General features: G+C 50.6%; 1 protein-coding gene across 4 annotated transcripts in view; it reads right to left on the bottom strand.

Moving 5' to 3' along the window:
- The window catches only part of RPTOR (regulatory associated protein of MTOR complex 1), a 335,634-nt gene that overhangs the window by 178,680 nt on the left and 135,568 nt on the right, over positions 1-21,386 (bottom strand). For 3 of the 4 annotated variants that reach the window (XM_002921791.4, XM_019802367.2, XM_011228183.3), the window contains 2 exons: positions 20,438-20,596; positions 8,850-8,996 (listed from right to left, as the gene is read on the bottom strand). In XM_002921791.4, the coding sequence (XP_002921837.1) occupies positions 8,850-8,996; positions 20,438-20,596 (306 nt within the window). The remainder of the gene's footprint in view (positions 1-8,849; positions 8,997-20,437; positions 20,597-21,386) is intronic. The other variant, XM_034640603.1, reaches the window with a different exon arrangement.

Raw genomic sequence — 21,386 nt, 5'->3', positions numbered from 1 at the left:
CTGCTTAGGATTCTCTCTGCTGGGGGCACCTGGGTGGCTCCTTCGGCTCAGGTCATGATCCCAGGGTCCTGGGATCGAGCCCCACACTGGGCTCCCTGATCAGCGGGGAGCCTGCTTCTCCCTCTCCTTCTCTCTGCCTCTCTGCCTACTTGTGCTCTCTCTGTCAAATAAATAAATAAAATCTTTCAAAAAATTAAATTAAAAAAAAAAGATTTTGGCCCTCCTGCCCCCACTCTCATAATAAATAAATAATCAAGCAGAGAGGAAAGAGACAGCAGAGTCACACCTGAAACCCTCTCCTCGAGTCCCGCTCTCAGCTCAGACAGCCAGTAGGGCACCTGCTCCCCACAGGAGACTGGCTCCCAGGGCTGCTGTGACGGCCCCACCCAGAAGGACGTGGGTACAATGAACGAACTCCTGAGTCATCCGGACCAGAGATCTTCCATACCAGGTCGGTCTGTGGCCCGTCAGGCCCAAGTCACACAGCAACACTGGGAGGCTGGCAGGTGTGTCAGAGGGCCGGGGCAGGGATGGGAGAACACTCTGGGCCCTGGCACTGGGTGCAAGTGCCCCCTCCCTAGCCCCAGAACTGGGCTACCAGGCTCGGGCAGGCCTGGCAAACCTCGGTGGAGCCTGGTGGGAATCCCTGGCAGGCCGCAGGCTTGCAAGAGTGCCAGTGAGCACATGGAGAAGCACAAACAGGGCTGGACTTCAGGGCGGAGACACAGCCATCAGGTACGAAGTCGATTTCACATTCTTAGCTTCCTTTTCAGAGAGAGGTCTATGTTCACAGCAAGAATCCTGGAGGTTCCCTGGTTTGAGCTTTCTGGTTTATGATTTGCTTCCATGTTAAGCTTCCTCTCTGATGGAGCTGAGAACAGAAGAGCAGGCCCTCCGGCCACAAGCACGGACACTGCGGCTCTTACACCCTTGCGTCTTCACCGAGTGTCTGAAATCTCACGCCCCCTGGGACTGGAGCACCCCTGTGCTGTGCACCGGCCCCGCAGGGAGGTAAAGAGGCGGGCGGTTCGCATGCCGGAGGTTAGCATGTTGGCCACCACGGTGGAGCTCGCTGCGTTTGATGAGGTTTCCCAGGCGTGCGGAAGTCTGCCCTGTCTGGTCCACAGGCAGTGCTCCCATGGCGCTGATGGGCGGCGACACTGCGCGGTCTGCAGCCTAGGCCTCATTGGCATTTGGCCCAAAGCCTTTACAGTCCTGGGGACGGGGGTAGTCCGTGAATGCCGAAGAAGGAAATGACAGGTATATGGAAAACTGTCGTTATTCCAAATGCCTACTAGAAATTAAATTTTCCAATTCAAAATTAGGCATTGACAGAGAGCCCACAAGCCCCTCGAGGCTGTGGCATAAACAGGAGAAGGCGGCAGGTGCATCTGCAGTGACCGGGCACCACCTGTTCAGCGGAAGAGCTCCGTCACGCCCTTCCTCCCACCACACCACCCGACACGCAGAAGGCACAAGAAAGCGGTGCTTTAGGGATCATTACAATGGTAACATTTTTAAAAAAATGACATTCAAGGTGAAGGATTCCACTAACGAATCACTGTTTTTCAGGCTCCCTAACCTAGGAAGACAAACATCTATCTTAATGGATGATTACTTCCCACACATTGTTTTGGTTTTGTATTCATCTAAGATATTGACCTTTTCATCGAACCAACTCTTTGGAAACAGCCTGCATGTATGGTAACCACCAGCGACTCAGAGAACTCTGAAAAGCCACCCAGAACAGACACGAATGGCACCAGCTGGGAGATAACACGCGCCCCGAAGGGCATGCCCAACATGCACCTTCACCCACGGGGGTTTCTCCCGGGGAATCCAGAGACCCAAACACAGGGTGAGGGCCACGCGGAGCTGGTGAGGGCCACGCAGAGCTGGTGAGGGCCACGTGGAGCTGGCGGGGGCCACGGCGGAGCTGGCGGGGGCCACGGCGGAGCTGGCGGGGGCCACGCGGAGCTGGTGTGGGCCACGCGGAGCGGGTGCGGGCCAGGAAGCACTCATCCCAGAAGCACTGCAGCTGGGGCTGCCGGGGGCACGCCTGCATCTCTCATTTCCTCGACGAACTCTGACATCGTGCTGCTTCTTTTTCCCACGGACACACACATGCACAAGACACTCTTTCATAAAGAGATGAAAGCACCGATAACTTCAGGGGCCTTTAACAGGTGCACCTGTGAGAATAACATCTACTTGGTACTAACTCGGGTTCTAGCAGCTTCTATACTTGACTCAACAAGGCCTGCTTTACTGTGGACATCTTGCAAAATGCAGACAGACCGAGATCTGTAAAGGACTCCGTGTACTGCTGACCCAGCTCCTTCCAGAAAGTGATGCAGCCTCTATCACGTGACAGACACTGTACTAAAACCAGCAGCTAAAAGCAGCAGTAATTTCTCATAAATAACTTACATAAGTTTCTATCAAATGCTAAGTAGCAACTTAACAGCCCCGTGGTACCCACGGCTGGGGTCGAGCTGCTGTCCAGGAGGGCAGGACTTACTCTTGTTGGACGAAGGCCTCCCTGATGCCCGGGAACTCGCAGAGCCGCCCGTCACAGGGCAGAAAAGAGCCCTTTTACAGCGAGAGTGTCAGGATCACCCGGAGAGCGCCCCCGAATGGACCGTGCACTGTGTGAAGCCTTTGCTGTTAGCAACTGAGCAGTTACTAGCATGCTCTAGAATCATTCTATACCCAGTGAGGATGCCTGGTTCAAACCTGCAACCAAATTCCACCCTCAATGACTCCTACCCGGCCACCAAGGGAAGGACAGGAGGCACCGAGGAATTCTGCAGCCCTCCACTTCAAGAAGAGAATTCCCATTTTTTGGCTTTGTGAATAGTGCTGCTATGAACACGTGTGTGCACATTTCTCTGTGAACATATGTTTTCAATTCTCTTGGGTACAAGCCAGGAGTGGAATCACTGGGTCACACAGCGGCTCTGAGTCTCACAGGTGAGGAACTGGCAGGCTGTTTTCCAAGTGGCCACACCACCTTGCATTCCTGCCAGCATGTGAGGGCTCTGAGTCTGCCACGATCTTGCCAGCTCTGAGAATCACCCATCATTTTTATTTTTGCCATCTTGGTGCGCATGAAGCGTGCCTCGCTGATTTTGATCTCATCTCCCTGGTGAGGGCTGATGTCCTTCTCCTGCCGTCAGGTGCCGGCCAGGACTGCCAGCACTGTGTGCAGTGAGAACGGGGGGGGGGGGGGGGGTGCGGACAGCCCTGCCTCGTTTCGATCTCAGTCTCCTACCGTAAGCATGAGGACAGCAAACAGGCTCTTCAGAGACGCTCTTCATCCAGCTGAAGAAGGTCCGCCCTTTCCTTGGTTTGCCAAGAGGTATTGTTCTTAACATGAAAGTGTGCTGGATTTTGTCAAATGCTTTTTTGCGTCAACTGACTGGATCATACGGTCTTTCTTCTCTACTCTGTCAGAGGGATGGATCCCATTCATTGATTTTTTAACTATTAAGCCAGACTTGGATAGCTAGAATAATCCCCCTCAGTCAGTGAGTATAATTCCTTTTAGAGATCGCTAGAACTGATCTGCTATTACTTGCTTGAGGATTTCTGCATCTAAGTGTGGGAGAGAGAGTGGTTTGTGGTGTTTTATTTTTTCCTTTTGTCCTGTGTGTCCCAGGGTTAACAAAGTTCCCTCCCTTTCCATCTTCCGGACGAGCTTTGTGCACACCTGGTGTGGACGCTTCTCCAGATGTTTGGTGGGGTTCTCCAGTGAAGCCGCCTGCGCCTGAAGACTTCCTTTCCAGGGGCCTTTAAATTACAGATTCAACTTCTTTAGTGGTTATCGAACTAGTCACATTATCTATTTCATCCTGGTTGGGGGTTTGGCAATTTGTGGTTCTGGAGGAACTGGTCCATTGTGGGAAGTGGTCAAATGCCTGAGGTAGGAAGGTGTCCGCAGCATTCCCTTCTTGTTCTCTCAATGGCTGCAGAATCCAGATTCTTCCCTCCTCCCGTGTGCTGGTCTATGCTATTGAGCATTCCTGAGAAGCAGCTTTCTGAGTCATGGGTTTTCTTTCTCTGCTTTCAATCCCAGCGATTTCTGCTCTTACAGCCACCCTGGTCTTTCTTCTGGTCGCTCTGGGTCCATCTGGTTCTCCTTTTGTAGCTTCCTGATATGGTGCTGTGGCCTGAAAGTGTGAGCCCCACCCCAGCGTGATGGTGTTGGGAGGTGGGCTCTGGGGGGGTGGCGCCACCAGGAGTGGGGCCCACGCCCATCTCAGAGAAGCCCGTGCCACCGTGCGAGGACACAGGGAGAGGGCCCCAGCAGAGAAGGCCTTCATCTCGGGCTCCAGCCTCCAGAGCTGTGAGAAGTGCATTTCTGTCACTCTTGAGCCCCCCAGCCTGTGCTGTTCTGTTATGAAGCCCAAATGGACTGAGGCAGGTAGGAACTTCTGACCCATGATTTATGTGTTGTTAATTTTTGTCTGACATTTTTCTGTTGTCTATCACGGACTTCTAGTTGATTCTACTATGGTTAAAGAACATACTCTGGGATTTCAAGTATATCATATTTGTCGAGATCTGCTTTATGACCCAGGATATGCGATATGTCAACGAATGCTCCAGGGACACCTGCCACTGGGGGCAGCGATCAGTAAGTGTCACTTAGATCCTCAGGCCTGACATTCCAACACAGATGACGGTTTGTCTCCAAAAAAGGCCAGCCTCATTTCCTCCTGTGCAGTCCGCACACCTTCCACTTCTTCCCTGAGCAGTGAGAGTGATCACATCTTCCCGGCCTCCGAGCTGCATGTGCAGACATGGGGGGGCTGGCAGCCTCCTCCAGGATGGCCCCACATTTACCCACTTTGTGCAGCTGGAGAAACAGCTGCCCCAGAGGCTCCGCTGCCCTGTGCCACTGGGGTCTCTGCAAGAGAGCGTGTCTGGCCATTACCTCAGTGTCCTTCCAGGCTGGGAAGGCAGCAGGGAAACCCCCCTGTGAGAGCAAACGAGCCGGGCAGAGGGGCTGGAACCACAGCCCGGGGCTCTGGCCGGGATCTGTGCTCCACAATACTGAGCAATTCCTGGCATGTTCTAAAACAGATAAAATTAGATAAAATGATTAAACTCTAGATTTACCTTCGGAGAAGCTCCCAGTTTTGTGATGGCTGCAAATAGTATATTATATTCATGAATCTAGAGTAATCATTTTTCTTTGTTTCTTTTAACATTTCATGAAGTCAAGCAAAGATCAAACATATTCGATGAATCACGGAATATCAAAAGAAGACAACTAAATGTAGCTTATTTAGATGTGAACTTACTTGGAAGACCCTGTAAATATTTTCTGAACACCCACCTCAAACAAGGCGTCCCTGACAAGTTTACACAGCAGCTCTGAATTACAGCCGACCGCACAAGGAGAAGAGATTCCGCAAGACAACATACACCTAACTGTCAAATACCCGCTGACACCCCGCCGCATGCAGGACACTGAGGACACGTGCAGACCCCGGGAAGCGTCTGCGAAGGGAGCAGAGGTGCAGTGACGCCCCAAAAGCTGAGTGATTACAACACACGCTGCTCGCCTGCGCGTGCACCCAAATCTGTCAGCCGTGAGGGTTTCAGAACTGGTCACGCAGAGAAATCACTTCTCTTTCTCCCCAAGCCGTCAGGTTACAGGCGGGGAACTAATGGCGGCTGGCGGTCGCCACAGTGTCCCATACGGCCCACAGGAAGGAGAGCGCGCGGGCACCCAGCCCAGCAGAGTTCGGGGGCTGGTCAGGTTTTTTCTACTACACAGACGGACGATGGGATGCAATGTAAAATGCTCTGCAAACAGAACGTGGGGCACAAGTGAGGGAGGCGATACCCTTCAGCTAAGTTGTGCCGGCAGCTGCGGCCCCTGCGTGGGGAGCCCAGCTCTGCTCTCCACCTCCCCTGATGCCACCTTCCCCTCCCCGCCGGCTCTGTCTCCCGGCGCCCACTTGCAGTGACGGTCCCAGTGCTCTCGAGGCTGCTTTCTCACCCCAGCTTTTCCACGAGCCGTTCTGCTTTCTGGTCAGCATGGCAGCCCCCAAAGCCCCTGGGGACCAGCCTGCCCCACTGGACCCTTTCTGTCCATAAAGGATGGCTTTCTTCTCCCCAGCCAGCTGCTGCTGGATCCCAATTAAAGGGGTTTTCTGCTGTACTTGTTTTGACATTAAACTCACATTCTCTACTATAAACAGTTGAAGTGGTAGCATTTCTTCTTAAATTACAAATGAAACTCTCTTTTGTTTTGTGTGTGAATGAGAATGTCTAGTACATTATACATTTCTTATCACTATTAGTTTTGAAAACCTTTGCTATTATCAATTCTCACTGCTTACTGTATAGAAAGTATAAGGTATAGAGGGGTGAATGAGGCCAGCCTTTATTAAAAGGAGGGCAGGAAACTGTCCAGAGAGGGTGCAGAGAAGCAAGAGGCGAAGGGGGATCACCGGCCACAGCCTGCAGTGGCATGGGCTGGACCACTGGGGTCATCTGAACACCTGTCACCAGATAGCCCACAGCCCACCTGCGTGCCTGGAGCCAGGTGTCCCGCCACCACCCTTGCCACTCCTCCCCGGAAAGCACTCGGGTTTTTTTCGCTAAAGGGTTACTGATGGCAAAGCAGGGCAGCTAGTGAGGTGGTTGGCATCCCAGGAAAGTCACAGCCCTGCATGGTGACTATGCCCACAGCCAGCCAGCCCCTGGCCGCAACGCAGTTCTAGTTGCGGGCAGTAATTTTTGGTGCACCTTCTGAGAGCAGGGGTGGGGGGCACCTCCTGGTCCTGCAGGGAGGCGGTGGATGCCACAGAGAAGGTGAAAGCCGTCAGCCACCCCTGCAAACATCCGCCCCCCATGCCTGTGCTAGTTTATGCCCTGGGGGTTCTCCAGGCTAAGTGACCGCCGTGCAATCACTTTCAGCCTCTACTCTTTAAATGCCGGCACAGACCCTCTCACCTGCCAACTTCTTTCAGCGCCCGCGTCACTGCTGACCCAGTAAAGCCGTTACAATGTATCATAAGTTGACAAAGAACGTGACCAACTGTAGAGTGAGTAAGAATTACATAGAAGAACAAATCTAAGAGGCTACACAGGACTTGTTTGTACAGCACACCACAAAATGACTAAAACAAACAGGAAGATATTAGCTGGGAGCCAATTTTATCATTTTAATTTCCGCTGTTTATGCAAGAGACCAACTGAACAATAGCCAATCATAGTAAGTGTGATGGCAAAACACAAGACTTATCTACACCGTAATTAAAAAAAAGAAGGAAAATAAAAGTCAGAGCTAATTATAAAACATATGGTGTAACTTTGCACTGTCATCTATTTGCCACTTCAGATAATGTATTTCTCATTTGCTCTCCCCCATGAGGAATTAGTCAGTTAAACCTTTTTTTCCCAAAAAAGATGCACGGAAATCTTTTTTGTTGCGCTCCCCAAAATGAACAGTTTCCGAGGCTGAGGAAGGCTTGGCAACATGCGGGGAGCACGAAGTGGTGACGGTGCAGACCCACTGTGTGCTGGGAAGTCGGCGCTCAGGCCTTCTGCGGGGCGCGAGGGGAGAGGCGGCGGCCACCCGCTGCGATCCGCGGAGATACTGTCTTTCCCTCACCACCCTGAAGCTCATGAACCGGGATAAAAATCAGGCAGCATTCTTTGGCATTCATTTACATATTTTAAATGTAAAAAGAAAAACCTTTTTTGCAATATTTATTACTTGATGTGAGGAAGGGCAAATCACCGCTGGGTGCTCTGAGGCTTTAGTGCTCATTAGATAACCTGTCCCTTGGGTAAACGTGGATGAAATGCCTAAAAGCAAGGTAATAATCAGATGATACAAAATGTGGTCTTCCCCTTCTCTTGTTACAGGATGCAAAAATCATGCCTCGTTGGAGCTGGGCTCCATTTCCAAGGATAAAGGGCACCGTATTTACCAGTCACTCTTACGCAACGTTCTGCATAGGGACTTCATTTATAAACATAAAATATTAAACTGCATGACATGTTAATTTTAAATTCTACCACATAGAATTTCAAATTTTATTGCTGATTGTTTCAGCCACATCCTCTGATGAAACATGAAAAGCACAACAATACATTAAAATTGAATAGACCCAAAAAGGCTTGAGGAAACATGTACTCAGGACCATTTTTGTTCCGGAATTGAGAATTTCCTGCACTGCCACCATCGGAATTCATGATCCCCTCGAGGCTGCAGAATATTTTCTTCCCACGCTCTCGCACAGACCACAGGACAGAGGTCTCTTAATTGAAAATGCCTCTACAATTTCTCTTCAGAATTCACTGTTTGGTTCAAACATCAAATATTAACTGAAACAACCGAGTGAAATGTCTCTTCGTGAGCATAACGCGGCACTGGCCCTTCAGCTCCTCAAACAGAAGTGACTGATGGCAAATGTTTGAGTTTGTTTCTGAACTTAGCTTAGTGGGTGTTTACAACACGCGCACACACGCATGACAGCGAAATAACAAAGATGCAGAATTGATGGCTGTGCCCAGATATGGTTCCGTTTCTCCTAAAATCGATGTGTCTGCTTTATTTTAACATTTATCTCAGAGGCAGAGACCACTGGAGCGCAAATCAACTCTGTTAATGTTATCACTTAATTAATGTCTAGATTAAAAATGACACTGAGTAAAATGAGATGTAAAAACGCGCCCAAGGCTCGGGCTGAGTGCTTCTGACGCTCTCTGTCACCAGATCCACCGTGGCACCCCAAGCGCTCTGAGACAATGGAGTCGGCCCCCCACCCCAGCCTGGGGGAAACGGGACAGTCAGCACCAGTCCTGGGGCGCGAGGGCCTCACCTCCAGCTCCTGCTCCCTCTGCAAGGCAAACTGTTTGAAGGACTTGACGATCAAGCCAGCGTTGGAGCAGTCGTAGACGAATATCGATGGGCTGCCCATCCACGTCTGCAGGTCATATATAGACAGAGGGATGTACTGAGTGTAGTTCTGGAAGACAAAACACAGTACACGTGTGACTCACACCCCCTGGACAGGACCACCAACCAGCCCCTGTACGACAAGAAAGGGACAACACACCAGGCCTGGCGGCACCGAGGGCCGAGTCACTGCTCATACACGCGGTAAATCACAGCAGACTAGGCCCTGCGCCATGTGCCCGAGAGCCGCTGTACCCAGATGTGTGAGTGCTGGACGGCGGCCCCAGTCCCATCCCCGGACCCAGAGCTCCTCGGCAGTCGCCGCCGGGCTCAGTGGCTGGCTGTCTCCTGGGAACACGGGCCCCTGCTCAGAGTGGGATTTCCCTCTGTTCACCGTTTACCTTCCTCTCCCACCCCCAGGAACCACACCACAGCCTCCAGTTACACACGTAAAGGATACGCATGTGCCCCTTTCCCTGCTCGCCATCTTCCTCTGTGATTTGTGTGAGCTTCTAGAACGTGCCATGCACCTCACTTACCAGGGAGATGCTCTGAGGAGCTGCCTAGGCCCTCCAATTCGCATGTTTTCCCCACTGCACCTTGTATTTCAGAGACACCCATAAGCACTTAATCCTCCAGATGACTTGGAAATCACACTTAAGGGATACGAGTGGATTTGGCGCTCTGATTTTTCCATACCACAGAACAGAAACTTATTAACATGAATCCACTAAGTGCACTGTTTTGCTAGACACACTGTATTGTTCAGCACTTGCAAACACTCAGGGATGACTGGTAACCGCAGAGCGGGATGTTCTGGCCTCACTAGAGAAATGACGATGACCCTCACTCGGAGGCGACAGTCGGCAGCGGCCCTCCCTCACCGCCCCCTCCTCACACCGACCGTGCCTGGCGAGGCCGGCCGAGCCCAACGCTGCGCCCGTGCAGTGACGGGGGCTGTGTTTCCCGCAGCTGCGCCACCACCGCTGCCTCTGGTGTTGCCACGAGGGCTGCGTGAACGTGCCGGGGAAACAGGGCAGGAGACGAGAGGACCCAGCAGCGCTGGGAAGTCCGTGACCGAGGCCGAGTCTTTCTCGAAACGCACAGCAAAGCACAAGGTCTAAGTCAACCCAGACAGAACGAGGCCACGTCTGGATGGCCAGCTGTGCACGTGAGGGAGCGGACACCGATACCCCGAGAGGGACCCCACTGCTGACGCTGGGCTGCTTCGCCTTGCTGGCCTGCATCCTGCGGCTGGCTGGTTGTCACTGCTAGGAACGAGAACGCTTGGAAACGCCGTCCTGAGCACGCTCACCGGAGGCTTCCGCAGATGGCAATGCTGCTAAAGGGGTCTACCGAGTCAGTGCACGCCCAGAGTACCAGCAGGAGTTTTCTTTAATGCAACTTGACAAGCTGATTCTAAAGTTAGTGCGGAAGAGAAATGCACAAGAACAGCACAAAAAGTCCCCCACAAACCCATTTTTAAATAAAGAATAATGAGTAGGGACCCGCACTACCAGATACTAAATATACTATAAATCCATGGTAATTACAGGATGGTATTAGGGAGGGCGAGAAAAACAAATCAACAGAAGAGAACATCCAGAAATAGACCCACATATATAATTATAATGAAGGTGGCATTTTAACTCAGTGAAGGAAGAAGAACAATTCAGTAAATGACACTATAAAATCTAACTAGCCTTCAACATTGCTGAGATTCTCCATACAGAAAAATCAGGGTAGATTTTAAAACTAAATATAAAAACAGAAAAAAAGATTTTTATTTATTTTGGTGCAATAAAGTCCTCTTAAAAAATTCACAAAACTCAGAAGTCTTAAAGAAAAATATAATAACATAAAAATTACGTAATTCTGACCAAACACATATCAATGACAAGCAATTCAAGAACAAACTGGGTACAACACACGATTCTTAGCGTGTCCGTAGGTCTATGAGCTTCTGCTCAGACCAACAACAATAAGAAACACAAAAACAGGCAAAGGATACAAACACACAACTTCAGAAGCAGCAGGAATGATGCTTAGGAAAAGTTTCACGCTCTAGCGAATCGTGGAAACACAGATTACAATGAGAACCATCCATCTATGCATCTGTCTTCATCCCACGAAGTGGAAAGAAATACAGACGGTGAAGAGACAGGATAGGATGCGTTCAACAAGGCACCAGTTTATCCTTGGTAGGCATGTAAATAAGGAAGCTTTTTAATTTTTCTTTTTTTTTTTCCTATTTTGAGAGAGAGAGAGCACGCGTGCACATGTGTGGAGGAGGGGCAGAGGGAGAGAGAGAAAATCTCAAGCCGACTCCCTGCTAAGCGCTGAGCATGGAACCCAAGGCAGGGCTTGATCTCACAACCCTGAGATCATCACCTGAGCCAAAATCAAGAGTCAGACAGACACTCAACCGACGGAGCCCCCAGACCCAGGAAGAGCTTTTAGAAGGCAATTTGGTAGTATGTACAGATTTTCATGTACATGCCTTTGACTTCTAGGTGTCCGTCCTACAGAAACACTGGCATCTGCATGCAGAAATGTACGTACACGGATGCAGGACACTCTAGCGGGCGAAATCCTGTCAGCCGTCTAAATGCCACCAGGAGGGGGCGCTCATCTAGTCTGTCTGTCCTTCCCTGCTTCACTGATGTGAGTTCCCACTGAGCACATCTCCCAGCTTCCTCTGCACCTTAGTCTGGTCTTGCAGCCAAACGCTGGCCAATGGGACATGACCAGAGGCCGTGTGTCCAAATTATCAGTGCCACCCTCCTGCTCACCTCTCTCCCTCCCCTGTGAGACATCTCCCACCACGCAGAGGACAAGAGCAGAGGGAGACAAGGGGAGTGCTGGATGGAAGGGGCCAGGGCCCCACGTCCCAAGGAGGCCACAGCAAGTGCCAGCGACCTTGGTGGACCATCACAGCCCATCCTGGATCCTCGCACCTCCAATGTGAAGGACCATTAAGCAAAGGAACACCCATACATCCACATCATGGAACACCATGCGGCCCTAAAAAGACTGGGCTTACTGACAGGTGTTGACAAGGAAAGATATCCAAGGCTTGTTATGATTTAAAAAGTGCGAGTCCTAGACTATCGCACAGACAGCGTACAGGCTCTGTGTGTGAGGCATGTGCGCCTGGGCTCCGCTCTGCACACCACGGGAACTCAGAAGCGTCCATCACAGAAATGGTACTGAAGGGAGGAGTATCAAACCACTGAGGGCGGGGACGTAAAGGTGTGTATTTCGGCAGAGGTGTGCTACCCGTTTCCTTTAACACTTCTGTTCTCTTGGAATCTTTTATAACAGAAATTACTTGTACTTTCTAAAAAGACAAAAATGCACGCAAACTACTAAAAGGAAGGAGGAAAGGGTCATCTCCAGGGTTGACTATAATGTACTACATTCTTCTAATATTTTAGAGCAAAGAGGCATCACACATCACCCGTAAAAGTTGGAAGGCTTCGGCAAGCGCTCCGCCAGGCAGAGTGGGACGTGGCTAGGGGTCTCTGCGCCCACTTGCCAGCACCTCCCTGCACCCTCCCAGCCTGGCACCGATCTGTTCAGGCCGGACACTGGGTGCGTCCGCCCCGGGCACCAGTGATGTTTGGCAGCGCCCCTGCCCACCTGTGGACCAAGAAGGTCTCTGGACATGGCCAGTGTGCCCTGAGGGGATCCCCTCCTGCTGAGAACCCTGGCCTTTGAGGAGAGGCCATCTGATCTCAAACCGCTGAGCGTGTTCAGCTGAGTGAGGCCGCAGACGCGTGGGAGTCTGGACCCGCTGGGAAGGACAAAATCAACTCTATTAAACCGCACGGAGGAAAATGACCTTTGAGCACGAATTCGTATTAGGACACGAGCATGTAGCTCTCATGTCCCATCTCAGAGAGACCCTGGGCAGTCTGCCAGGCTTCAGGCCAGAATCGCAGCCCCGCACACGGGCCTGCAGAGGCAGGAGCAGAGAGCAGAACCAACGTCCAAAGCACAGCTGTTTCTCCCACGTCACCTCAGGGGAGCCAGCTGCACGGGCCAGACGAGGGCAGGGCGCCTCTGTGCGGGAGGCCGCCGCACACCCCACGGCCCTCTGGGCAGAGGTTTGGTTTCTACCCTGCCAAAGCGCCACGTTCAGGATTCCTCACCAAAGCATCTCTCCTTTCTCTTGAAAAACATACTCAAGGACATGTTTTCGTTTCAAACAAAGAAACTGAAATGGGTTTTAGATAATTTATTCATTACAATCCACTTCATCTGTCAGGTTATATTAAACATGAAAGAGAAAAGTCCCCTTGCTTCATCAGACTGTCCTCCGGGGGCAGCGGTGCCAGGACAGGAGGCGGGGAGAGCAGCCCTTGGCTCCCAGGGGAAGCAGTGCACCTCGGAAGAAGCACCTCCCCATATCTGAGACGACTCTGAGTGCACCTTCGGCCCAAAACGTCCAAGTGTGCATCAGAAGTCTCAGCCACAGTCACGCAGCCTCCTCCTGAGGGCTTTCCCGGAGAGCCGCCCGGGGCGGCGAGCTTCCGTCCAACCTCGTGCGTCACCCCGCGTCCCCTGCCCTGCGAAGGGGTTTGCACGTGGCCATTCTGCAAGGAGAGCACGTAGCCGAAGACACATCTTCTTTCCAAAGGGTGTTCTCTGAACACATCACCCACTAGCGGGAGGTGACAGCCCAGAAATGTCAGATGTCAAAGAGCCGGGCTCCTGGACCAAGTGTGGCCATCAATGACTCCAGAGTGGGAGCCACAAGCAACGCTCGGTCCCTCAAAATCCTCGAGGCTAAAGCCTCACTGGCTTTGTGGACCCTTCTTCTGCCTTTCCTTTATTATAGTTAAATAACCATTTACTCCATAAGTAATTCTAAATAAATATTATTAAATAATAGAATTTATTGGTTTTGAAAACCGCATTCTCTATCAGATAGTGACCTTCTTGTTCTCATTCTTCTTTACCATACAGTTCATTACTGATATTGTTGAAAGATGGATCAGAGGTTTTTAAATGCAAAGTCATAAAAGCATACACTTGTAATTTTAAAGAGCAACATTTGTGCCAGATCCTATTTATCGTTTGCTATAAGTCTTATTTCATCCATATTGAGAGTGCAGCAGGGTCCAAAAAAAAAAAAAAAAAGCTGTTAATTTTATTGTAAACTTGACTTTTCTTTTCTGAGGATTTCTAGGACTTGGTGTTTGTCTGCAAGAGCTGAAGGAAGACCATCAGTGAGAGTCTATTTCTTCAGGAGAAGTGCTGGAAACTTGGGACTTTTTTTTTTTAGTAAGAGCTTCAAAATTTAAAAAAAATATATGATTCCCCTGATGGGAGATAAGACCCTAACCGATTTCTCCAATGTCTTTTTTTTTTTAAAGATTTTATTTATTTATGTGACAGAGAGACAGCCAGCGAGAGAGGGAACACAGCAGGGGGAGTGGGAGAGGGAAGAAGCAGGCTCCCAGCGGAGGAGCCCGATGTGGGGCTCGATCCCAGAACGCTGAGATCACGCCCTGAGCCGAAGGCAGACGCTTAACGACTGCGCTACCCAGGCGCCCCTTCTCCGATGTCTTATCCTATTTGAGAACCGGATTTATAGAGCAGAAGTTCTCAAACCCACAGGCATCAGCATGGGGGGGGGGTCGGGGGCAGTTAAATGCAGACCTGGGGCCCCTCCCATGGTGGGTTTCTGTCATCGTGGGCGGGGTCAAACCACCTGCATTTCTCCTAAGTTCCAAGACCTTGCTGCTGCCGTTGGTGTGGGACCCGCCTGAGGGTCCCCGGTGTGGGCGTCGAGGGTGCAGGACAGACTCAGGACACTGGCTCCTCAGCTCCAGCACCACCTGCATGCCTCATGCTTTACGAAGAACACTTCCCAAATGCCTTTTTTCCATTTAACAGTTTACATATACTGATCAGGAAACAGTCTGCTGGTAAGATAATTTTTAAAGAAAAATATCCACTCATCCACAAGTCAACCTGTAAGACTTTTAACTACGAATTCAAAGTCTCTGATACAGGGCTACTCAGGTTTTCTATTTCACTCTGGGTGACTTTGGGCAAGCTGTATGTTTTAAGGCATTTCCCATCTAATTTGTTAAATTTATTGGTATAAAATATTACTCTGTCCTCCTCTTTTCTACGTACAGCTACAGGATATGTGGTGATTCCGCTCTTTCATTTCCAAATGTGGACCCTGTCTTGTCTTTTCCTCTTGATCCATCCAGCTAGAGACTCACCAGCTTAGAAAACTAATGCTAGCAGTCAGCTCTCTACAGCCTGTGCTCTATGTCACTGATTTGTGCTCTGTCACCTCTCTCTTTCTACCTGCTTTGAGCTTAGTGGGCCCATCATTTCCTAGTTTCTTAAGGTAGAAACTGAGATTTTTAATTTCAAACCTTTCTGCCTTTCTGTATAAAGATTTAAGGGTACACCTCTCCAAGCAAGCACTGGATTAACTGCATCCACAAATTTTGGCAAGTCCTAAGTATTCTCATTGTTTAGTCTGAATTATCTTTACTTTCCTTTGTGATACCTTTCTTTGCACGTGTTATTCAATTTTCAAATATCTGAGGATTTTCCAGATATCCTACAATTCCAAATTCTGTGGTCGGAGAATGTAGACTATATGCTGCCCCTCCAGACCTTAAGGAGACGTGTGTGCGTGTGTGTGTGTGTGCGTGTGTGTGTGTGAGAGAGAGACCTGCCCGGGGCCCATCTCGGGGACGCCCCGCCCGTGCCAGAGGACGTGTGTGTGTGTGTGTGTGTGTGTGTGTGTGTGTGTGTGAGAGACCTGCCCGGGGCCCATCTGGGGGGGGATGCCCCGCCCGTGCCAGAGGGCGTGCGCCTCCTGCCGTGGCCGGGGAGACTCGTGTTCACTGTGCAGAGCGGCTGATGGCACTGTTCCAATCTTTTACAGTAGTAACTGATCTCTTTCTAACTAGAAAAAACATACTATGTCTGGAGTTCTTTTTGTGAGAAAGTTTTTAATTATCAGCTTTATCTGTAATTCAGTTTTAATCTACTGATTATGGACAGACGGTTCTTCAACACTCCCGCTAGGATAGGGATTTGTTGCTTCCTCTCTGGTTCCAGCGCTCTGGGCACCCTTGCTCTGTGCACGTTGAACTCTCCCACCAGGTATATACACATTCAGGGTGGGCTACCCGGCCATGCGTCATCGTGAAATGTTCCTCTTCACCTCTGGCAACACTCGTGTCTCAGAGTTCATTTCCTGATTAGTAACAGGGCCACCCTCGCTCTCTTACACCTCGTACCTGCATGACACAGCTGTTGTGTCCAACCTTTGTCCCTGTATTTACAGTACACCCCTGCAGCTGGCATGAAGTCTTGTCTTGCTTTCAGTCCGGTCTGATGCAAGCTTATGAAAAACAAATTAACTTAGAACGTGGGACATTCTAGAGAATAACTGGTCTGGATTCGTCAAAAAGTCAATGCACACTGTTGAGTGAATGAAAACGCAAGTCACAGACAGGGAAGGAGGATTTACAGAACACACATCTGATAAAGGACTTGTATCCAAAATATAGAAAGAATTCCAAAAAGTGAATAAGAAAACAACCCTATTTAAAAGTGGGCAGAACAGGGGCATCAGGGTGGCTCAGCTGGCTGAGCATCTGACTCTTGATCTCAGCTCAGGTCTTGATCTTGGGGTTGTGATTTAGGCCGCACATGGGGCTCCGTGGCCTGGAGCCTACTTAAAAAAAAAGTGGGTAAAGATTTGGACACCCCACCAAAGAAGGTATACAGATGGCAATAAGCAGATGAAAAAACACTCCACGTCATGTCATTAAGGAATTGAAAATGAAAACCACGAGACACCACTGTGCGCGTAATTAGAAGAGCTACACTCCAAAACACCGGCAACGAGCGCTTAGCAGGACGGGGGGCCAGGGGGTCTCGTCACGCTGGGAAGGCAAACCGACGCAGCCCCCTTGGAGGGCAGTTTGGCAGTTGCTTAGAAAACTAAACATACCATTTGATGTAGCAATGCACTCCTAGGTATGTACCCAAATTAGTAAAAACCTTATGTCTACCCAAAAACCTGCATTCACAATAGCCAAAAAACCCCAGAAGCAGCCAAGCTGTCCTTCAATAGGGGTCCATCCCAGCAGGGAAATGTTACTCCATGGTAAAAAGAGGGAGCCATCAAGACACAAGAACACGTGAGACAACCTTAAATGCGTACTCCCAGCTGAAAAAAGCCAGTCTGAGAAGACCACAGACTATGATCCCAGCTAACTGGTGCTGTGGAAAAGGTACAACAGTGAGTGTCCGCAGCTACTGTTGGGGGGGGGGGTTGGTTTGGAGGCTGACGGGATGAAGGGCACTCAAACTGTCCTGTATGACACGGTAATGGCAGACGCAGGACATCATGCATCTGGCAAAACCCACAGAGCGTGCAGCTCGAGAGAGGGTCCACATGGAGCTAATGACACTGGGTCAGTGCGGATCATGAACTGCAGTGAGCGCCCACGCCAACACCAGCGAGGACAGGGGAGGGACGGAATGTATGGTGCAATGCTTCTAGAAAACTAACACTGCTCAAAATCTAAACTCTGTTAGTAATAATAATTTTTTAAAAGACTGATGTGTAGGAGCTCCTGGGTGGCTTAGTCAGTTAAGCATCCGACTCTTGATTTCAGCTCAGGTCATGATCTCACCAAGGTCGTGAGATCAAGCCCTGTGTCAGGCTCTGTCCATGCTTAGCCCAGAGTCTGCCTGGGATTCTTTCCCTCTTCCTCTCCTTCCCCGTCTGCCCCTTCCCCCACTCACGCTCTCTCAAAAATAAATAAATTCTTTAAATAAAAATTTAAAAAATAAGGGGTGGCTGTGTGGCACAATCGGTTACCATGCCAGGCTCTTGGTTTGGACTCAGGTCATGATCTCATGGTCTTGCGATCGAGCCCCGCTCCCTCTGCCCCGCCCCTTCCTGCCACACACACGTGCTTGCACTCTCTAATTTTCGTCAATAAAAATTTTTTAAAAAGACTGATGTGTACCTACAGTAACTCACTACAAAAAGATAATTAGATAACATCACTTAAAAAACGTTAACATTGTACTGTATGATGACTAACATAATACAATAAAAAATTATTATAAAAATATGTTAACATCAATAAAGGAAAAAAGGCAGAGACTGATCTATATTCACAGACACCAAAAACGATGATGACAAGTGCCGTGCGCAAACCTGGACTGCATCCTGGGCCCGCACAGAACCGACGAAAACTGCTTACGGGAACACAGTTTCGTCACAGGCGGGAGAGCGTATGAGCCCTACAGCACCGATGTCCCACTTCTTGAGCAATGTGCTGTTTTATGACCTACCAAAGAGCCCACTAAACGAGAGAAGTGTGTACAGATAAATTATGAGCAACGGCAGGAGAAGAGCAAAACTGGTAAACATAAAATAAATGTACAAAAATCAACTGCCTTTCCATACACCTTGGTAAAAACTCAAAAAAATATAATATTATAGTACACATTTATAACAACACCAGAAATATGAAGCACCCAGGAACATATCTAACAAGTGATGCAAACTTCTGTGAAATTACGAAATACTGATACTTAAAGAGAGCATAGTTTGCTAGACTCATCACTGTAAAGGTGCTGAGTCTCCCCAACGTTAATCAACTGATTGACAAGTTGATTCACTAGGTTAAGGGAGATCTAAGGGCCAACAACACCCAAGGAGAACTGAAGGAGAACAAAGGCGGGAATCTGCTTCCCTAAATACCAAGAATCACTGGAAACCTACACTCCTTAGTTTCCCGACACAGAGGCAGACCCATAGGACAGAGTGTCAGACACATGCCCACACACTGTGGAAACGGATTCTGTTCCAAGCTGGCATTAAATAGCAATGGAACAGGTAGCTATCCGTTGGAGGGGGAACAACAAACAGAGTATGGCCCTACCTCACGGGATGTTCGAAACCTGTTTCAGGTAGATTAAAGACCTACACGTAATGGACAAGAATACGACCTTTTTGTAAGAACATACAGTGCGATACTTTTGCGACCTTGATAAGGAAGGACTTCTTAAAGAAGATACAAAATGTCCGCACCATAAAGGAAGACTGACCAAGATGACCACGTGAGAATAAAGAACTGCCGTCCGGGAGGGGACACCATTCAGACAGCAGAAGCAAACCAACCATCCAAGCCATAAATTCAGAGAGGACACTCGCAATTCATAAAAATGATAAAGGGCTGCTGTCCAGAATACGAAGAATTCTTCCGAATCAATGAGAAGATGACACCAACTCAAGTGAAACGTGGAGAGGAGCGCGAACTTGAAGAAGAGGAAACTCCACGGCCGGCAACGGGTCAGAAGGCGGTCAGCATCACAGCCCCAGGGGAGACCCGCTTAGCCCCCGCACTGTGCAGAAAAATCAAGTCCTGACCACAGTGCTGAGGAGGAACATGGGCAGTTTCGGAAACAACGGGAACCACTCAGACGTCTGCCTGCACAGAAGGCGCCGAGCAGGTCCTAGGATGTCCCCACACCTGGCACCAAAGCGGCAGGGACGGCTCTTCAGAGAGTAACACGGAGAGGGAGAAGCAGGCACAGAAGGATCCCAATCTCGTCCACCAGAAAAATCACCCAAACCCCAACACGCCTGGACAGCCACACAAAAGTGGGGATGCTGTAAAGGAAGGCAAGGTAGTGACAGACTCGAAATCCGAGTGCCAGTGACCCTGGCGGGGAGGAGGGCGACTGCACTACGGGAGGGGCACAGGGGCTCCAAAAGTGCGTTTTCTCACCTGGCTGGCAGTCACGTGGAGCTGAATACTGCACACCTCCAGGTACCACCTCTCACACCGTGTATGTGCAGAGCGCGTGGCCGCAGCTCTGAGGGACCCGCGTGCCCACACCATAGGGTAGGGGCAGAACTCGCCATTCCCGGTCAGAAAGACGGCAGGAGGGTATCCCCGAGCCCTCACTTTCACCCACCGTCCTCGGTTAGGGAGCTGCAGGATGCCGGCAGCACGGCCTTGGGGGGGGCAGGGCCGAGGCTGCGTGTGCAGGTGGCCCGGTGTGAGCTCCTTTGAATCTGTGCACCATTTTCTTTCCGAAGGAAACCACTGATTCTCAAAGGAACTCTAACTGAACTGAGGAACCTGGTCACTGTGCGACCCACACGGCAGAAGCCCAGGCAAATCCTGCCTGAGGCGGGAAGAGTGCACGTGGCACCCCACCGCGGGCACCCCACCGCGGCCTCACACGGTTGCTCCCCGGCCATCCTCTTCGTGCCTGTCCCAGGCCTCATCGCTGAGACAGGGATGATCCCACAGCCCCCCGCCATGTGGCTGGCCCACGGTGCCGGTCCGGCCTCACTGCGTCTGGGTCTGTGGAAGCGGAGTGACCAGCCACGGAGCCGCGGGCAAACGGGACCACGGCCAACCACCCACACTTACTGGTTGTTGGGCAGCAAGAGAGACGGGCTGGGTTCACACGCCCCGACGGTGCTCCTACCTTGTTGAAGACCCAGATCTCCCCGTTCACGGTGGGCCTGGGCACCCCGTGGCCGTTGTAGTGGAAGAGGACCCGCTCCTCCTTGGCATTGCGGCGCAAGGATGTGCACAGCTTCTTCACTTCGTCCACGGTCGGGTCGAGGCTCTGCTTGTACCGGGCCTGTTGTGGGACAAGAGATGGGCAAACTCACCGTGGATTCAGGGGAATACCCGGGTACACGCCCCCTTCCTTACACTGAGAGCGTTGAACAGCTGCGTGACCCTGGACAAGTGACCCCGGACAAGTGACCCCGAGCTTCTCCACCTGTAAACCTGGGATGATGACTCCTTCGGAAGAGGCTTTGGAACTGCATCCCCCCAACAAATATTCCTGGGGAACCACGTGAAGATCACATGAGATGAATGAGTGAAGCCTGCCGCACGGCCACACCGAGCGACAGGTACAGCCACGGTGAAAACCAAAGTATTTCTCAGAAACACTGAAGTCTTCTGAGAAAAAAACATCTGGACCGTGGAAGAGATAAAGTTCACATGGACACAGCCTCGTGCAAGGGCTGGGACACACTGAACAAGGAACACCACGAGGGCCCGGCCCTCCCGCACCCCCACACCTCCTCTGGGACCTGTCTCATTGAAATGGGGAGGTCCAGGGGTGCGGGGGGCNACCATGCTGGCCCTGCTGAGCCCCCACCGGCTCTTGCCTGGACTCTCACTGATAAATGGAAGGAATTCGCTGAATGAGCAGGACCTAAACTTAACTCACGGACATCAACAGCGTGAACACACAGCAACAGTAAGCGGTTAGAGGACTTAAATGTAAGGAGCGCCCGATTCTAAAGCAACGAAGATGATTAAGAGCACAGGCGTGAACATGACATGAAACGCAAAAACCCAGGGGCGCCTGGGTGGCACAGCGGTTGGGCGTCTGCCTTCAGCTCAGGGCGTGATCC

The sequence above is a fragment of the Ailuropoda melanoleuca genome, chromosome 13 (assembly GCF_002007445.2).
Source record: "Ailuropoda melanoleuca isolate Jingjing chromosome 13, ASM200744v2, whole genome shotgun sequence".
Taxonomy (NCBI): Eukaryota; Metazoa; Chordata; class Mammalia; order Carnivora; family Ursidae; genus Ailuropoda; species Ailuropoda melanoleuca.
This window is presented reverse-complemented; position numbering and strand designations above follow the sequence as displayed.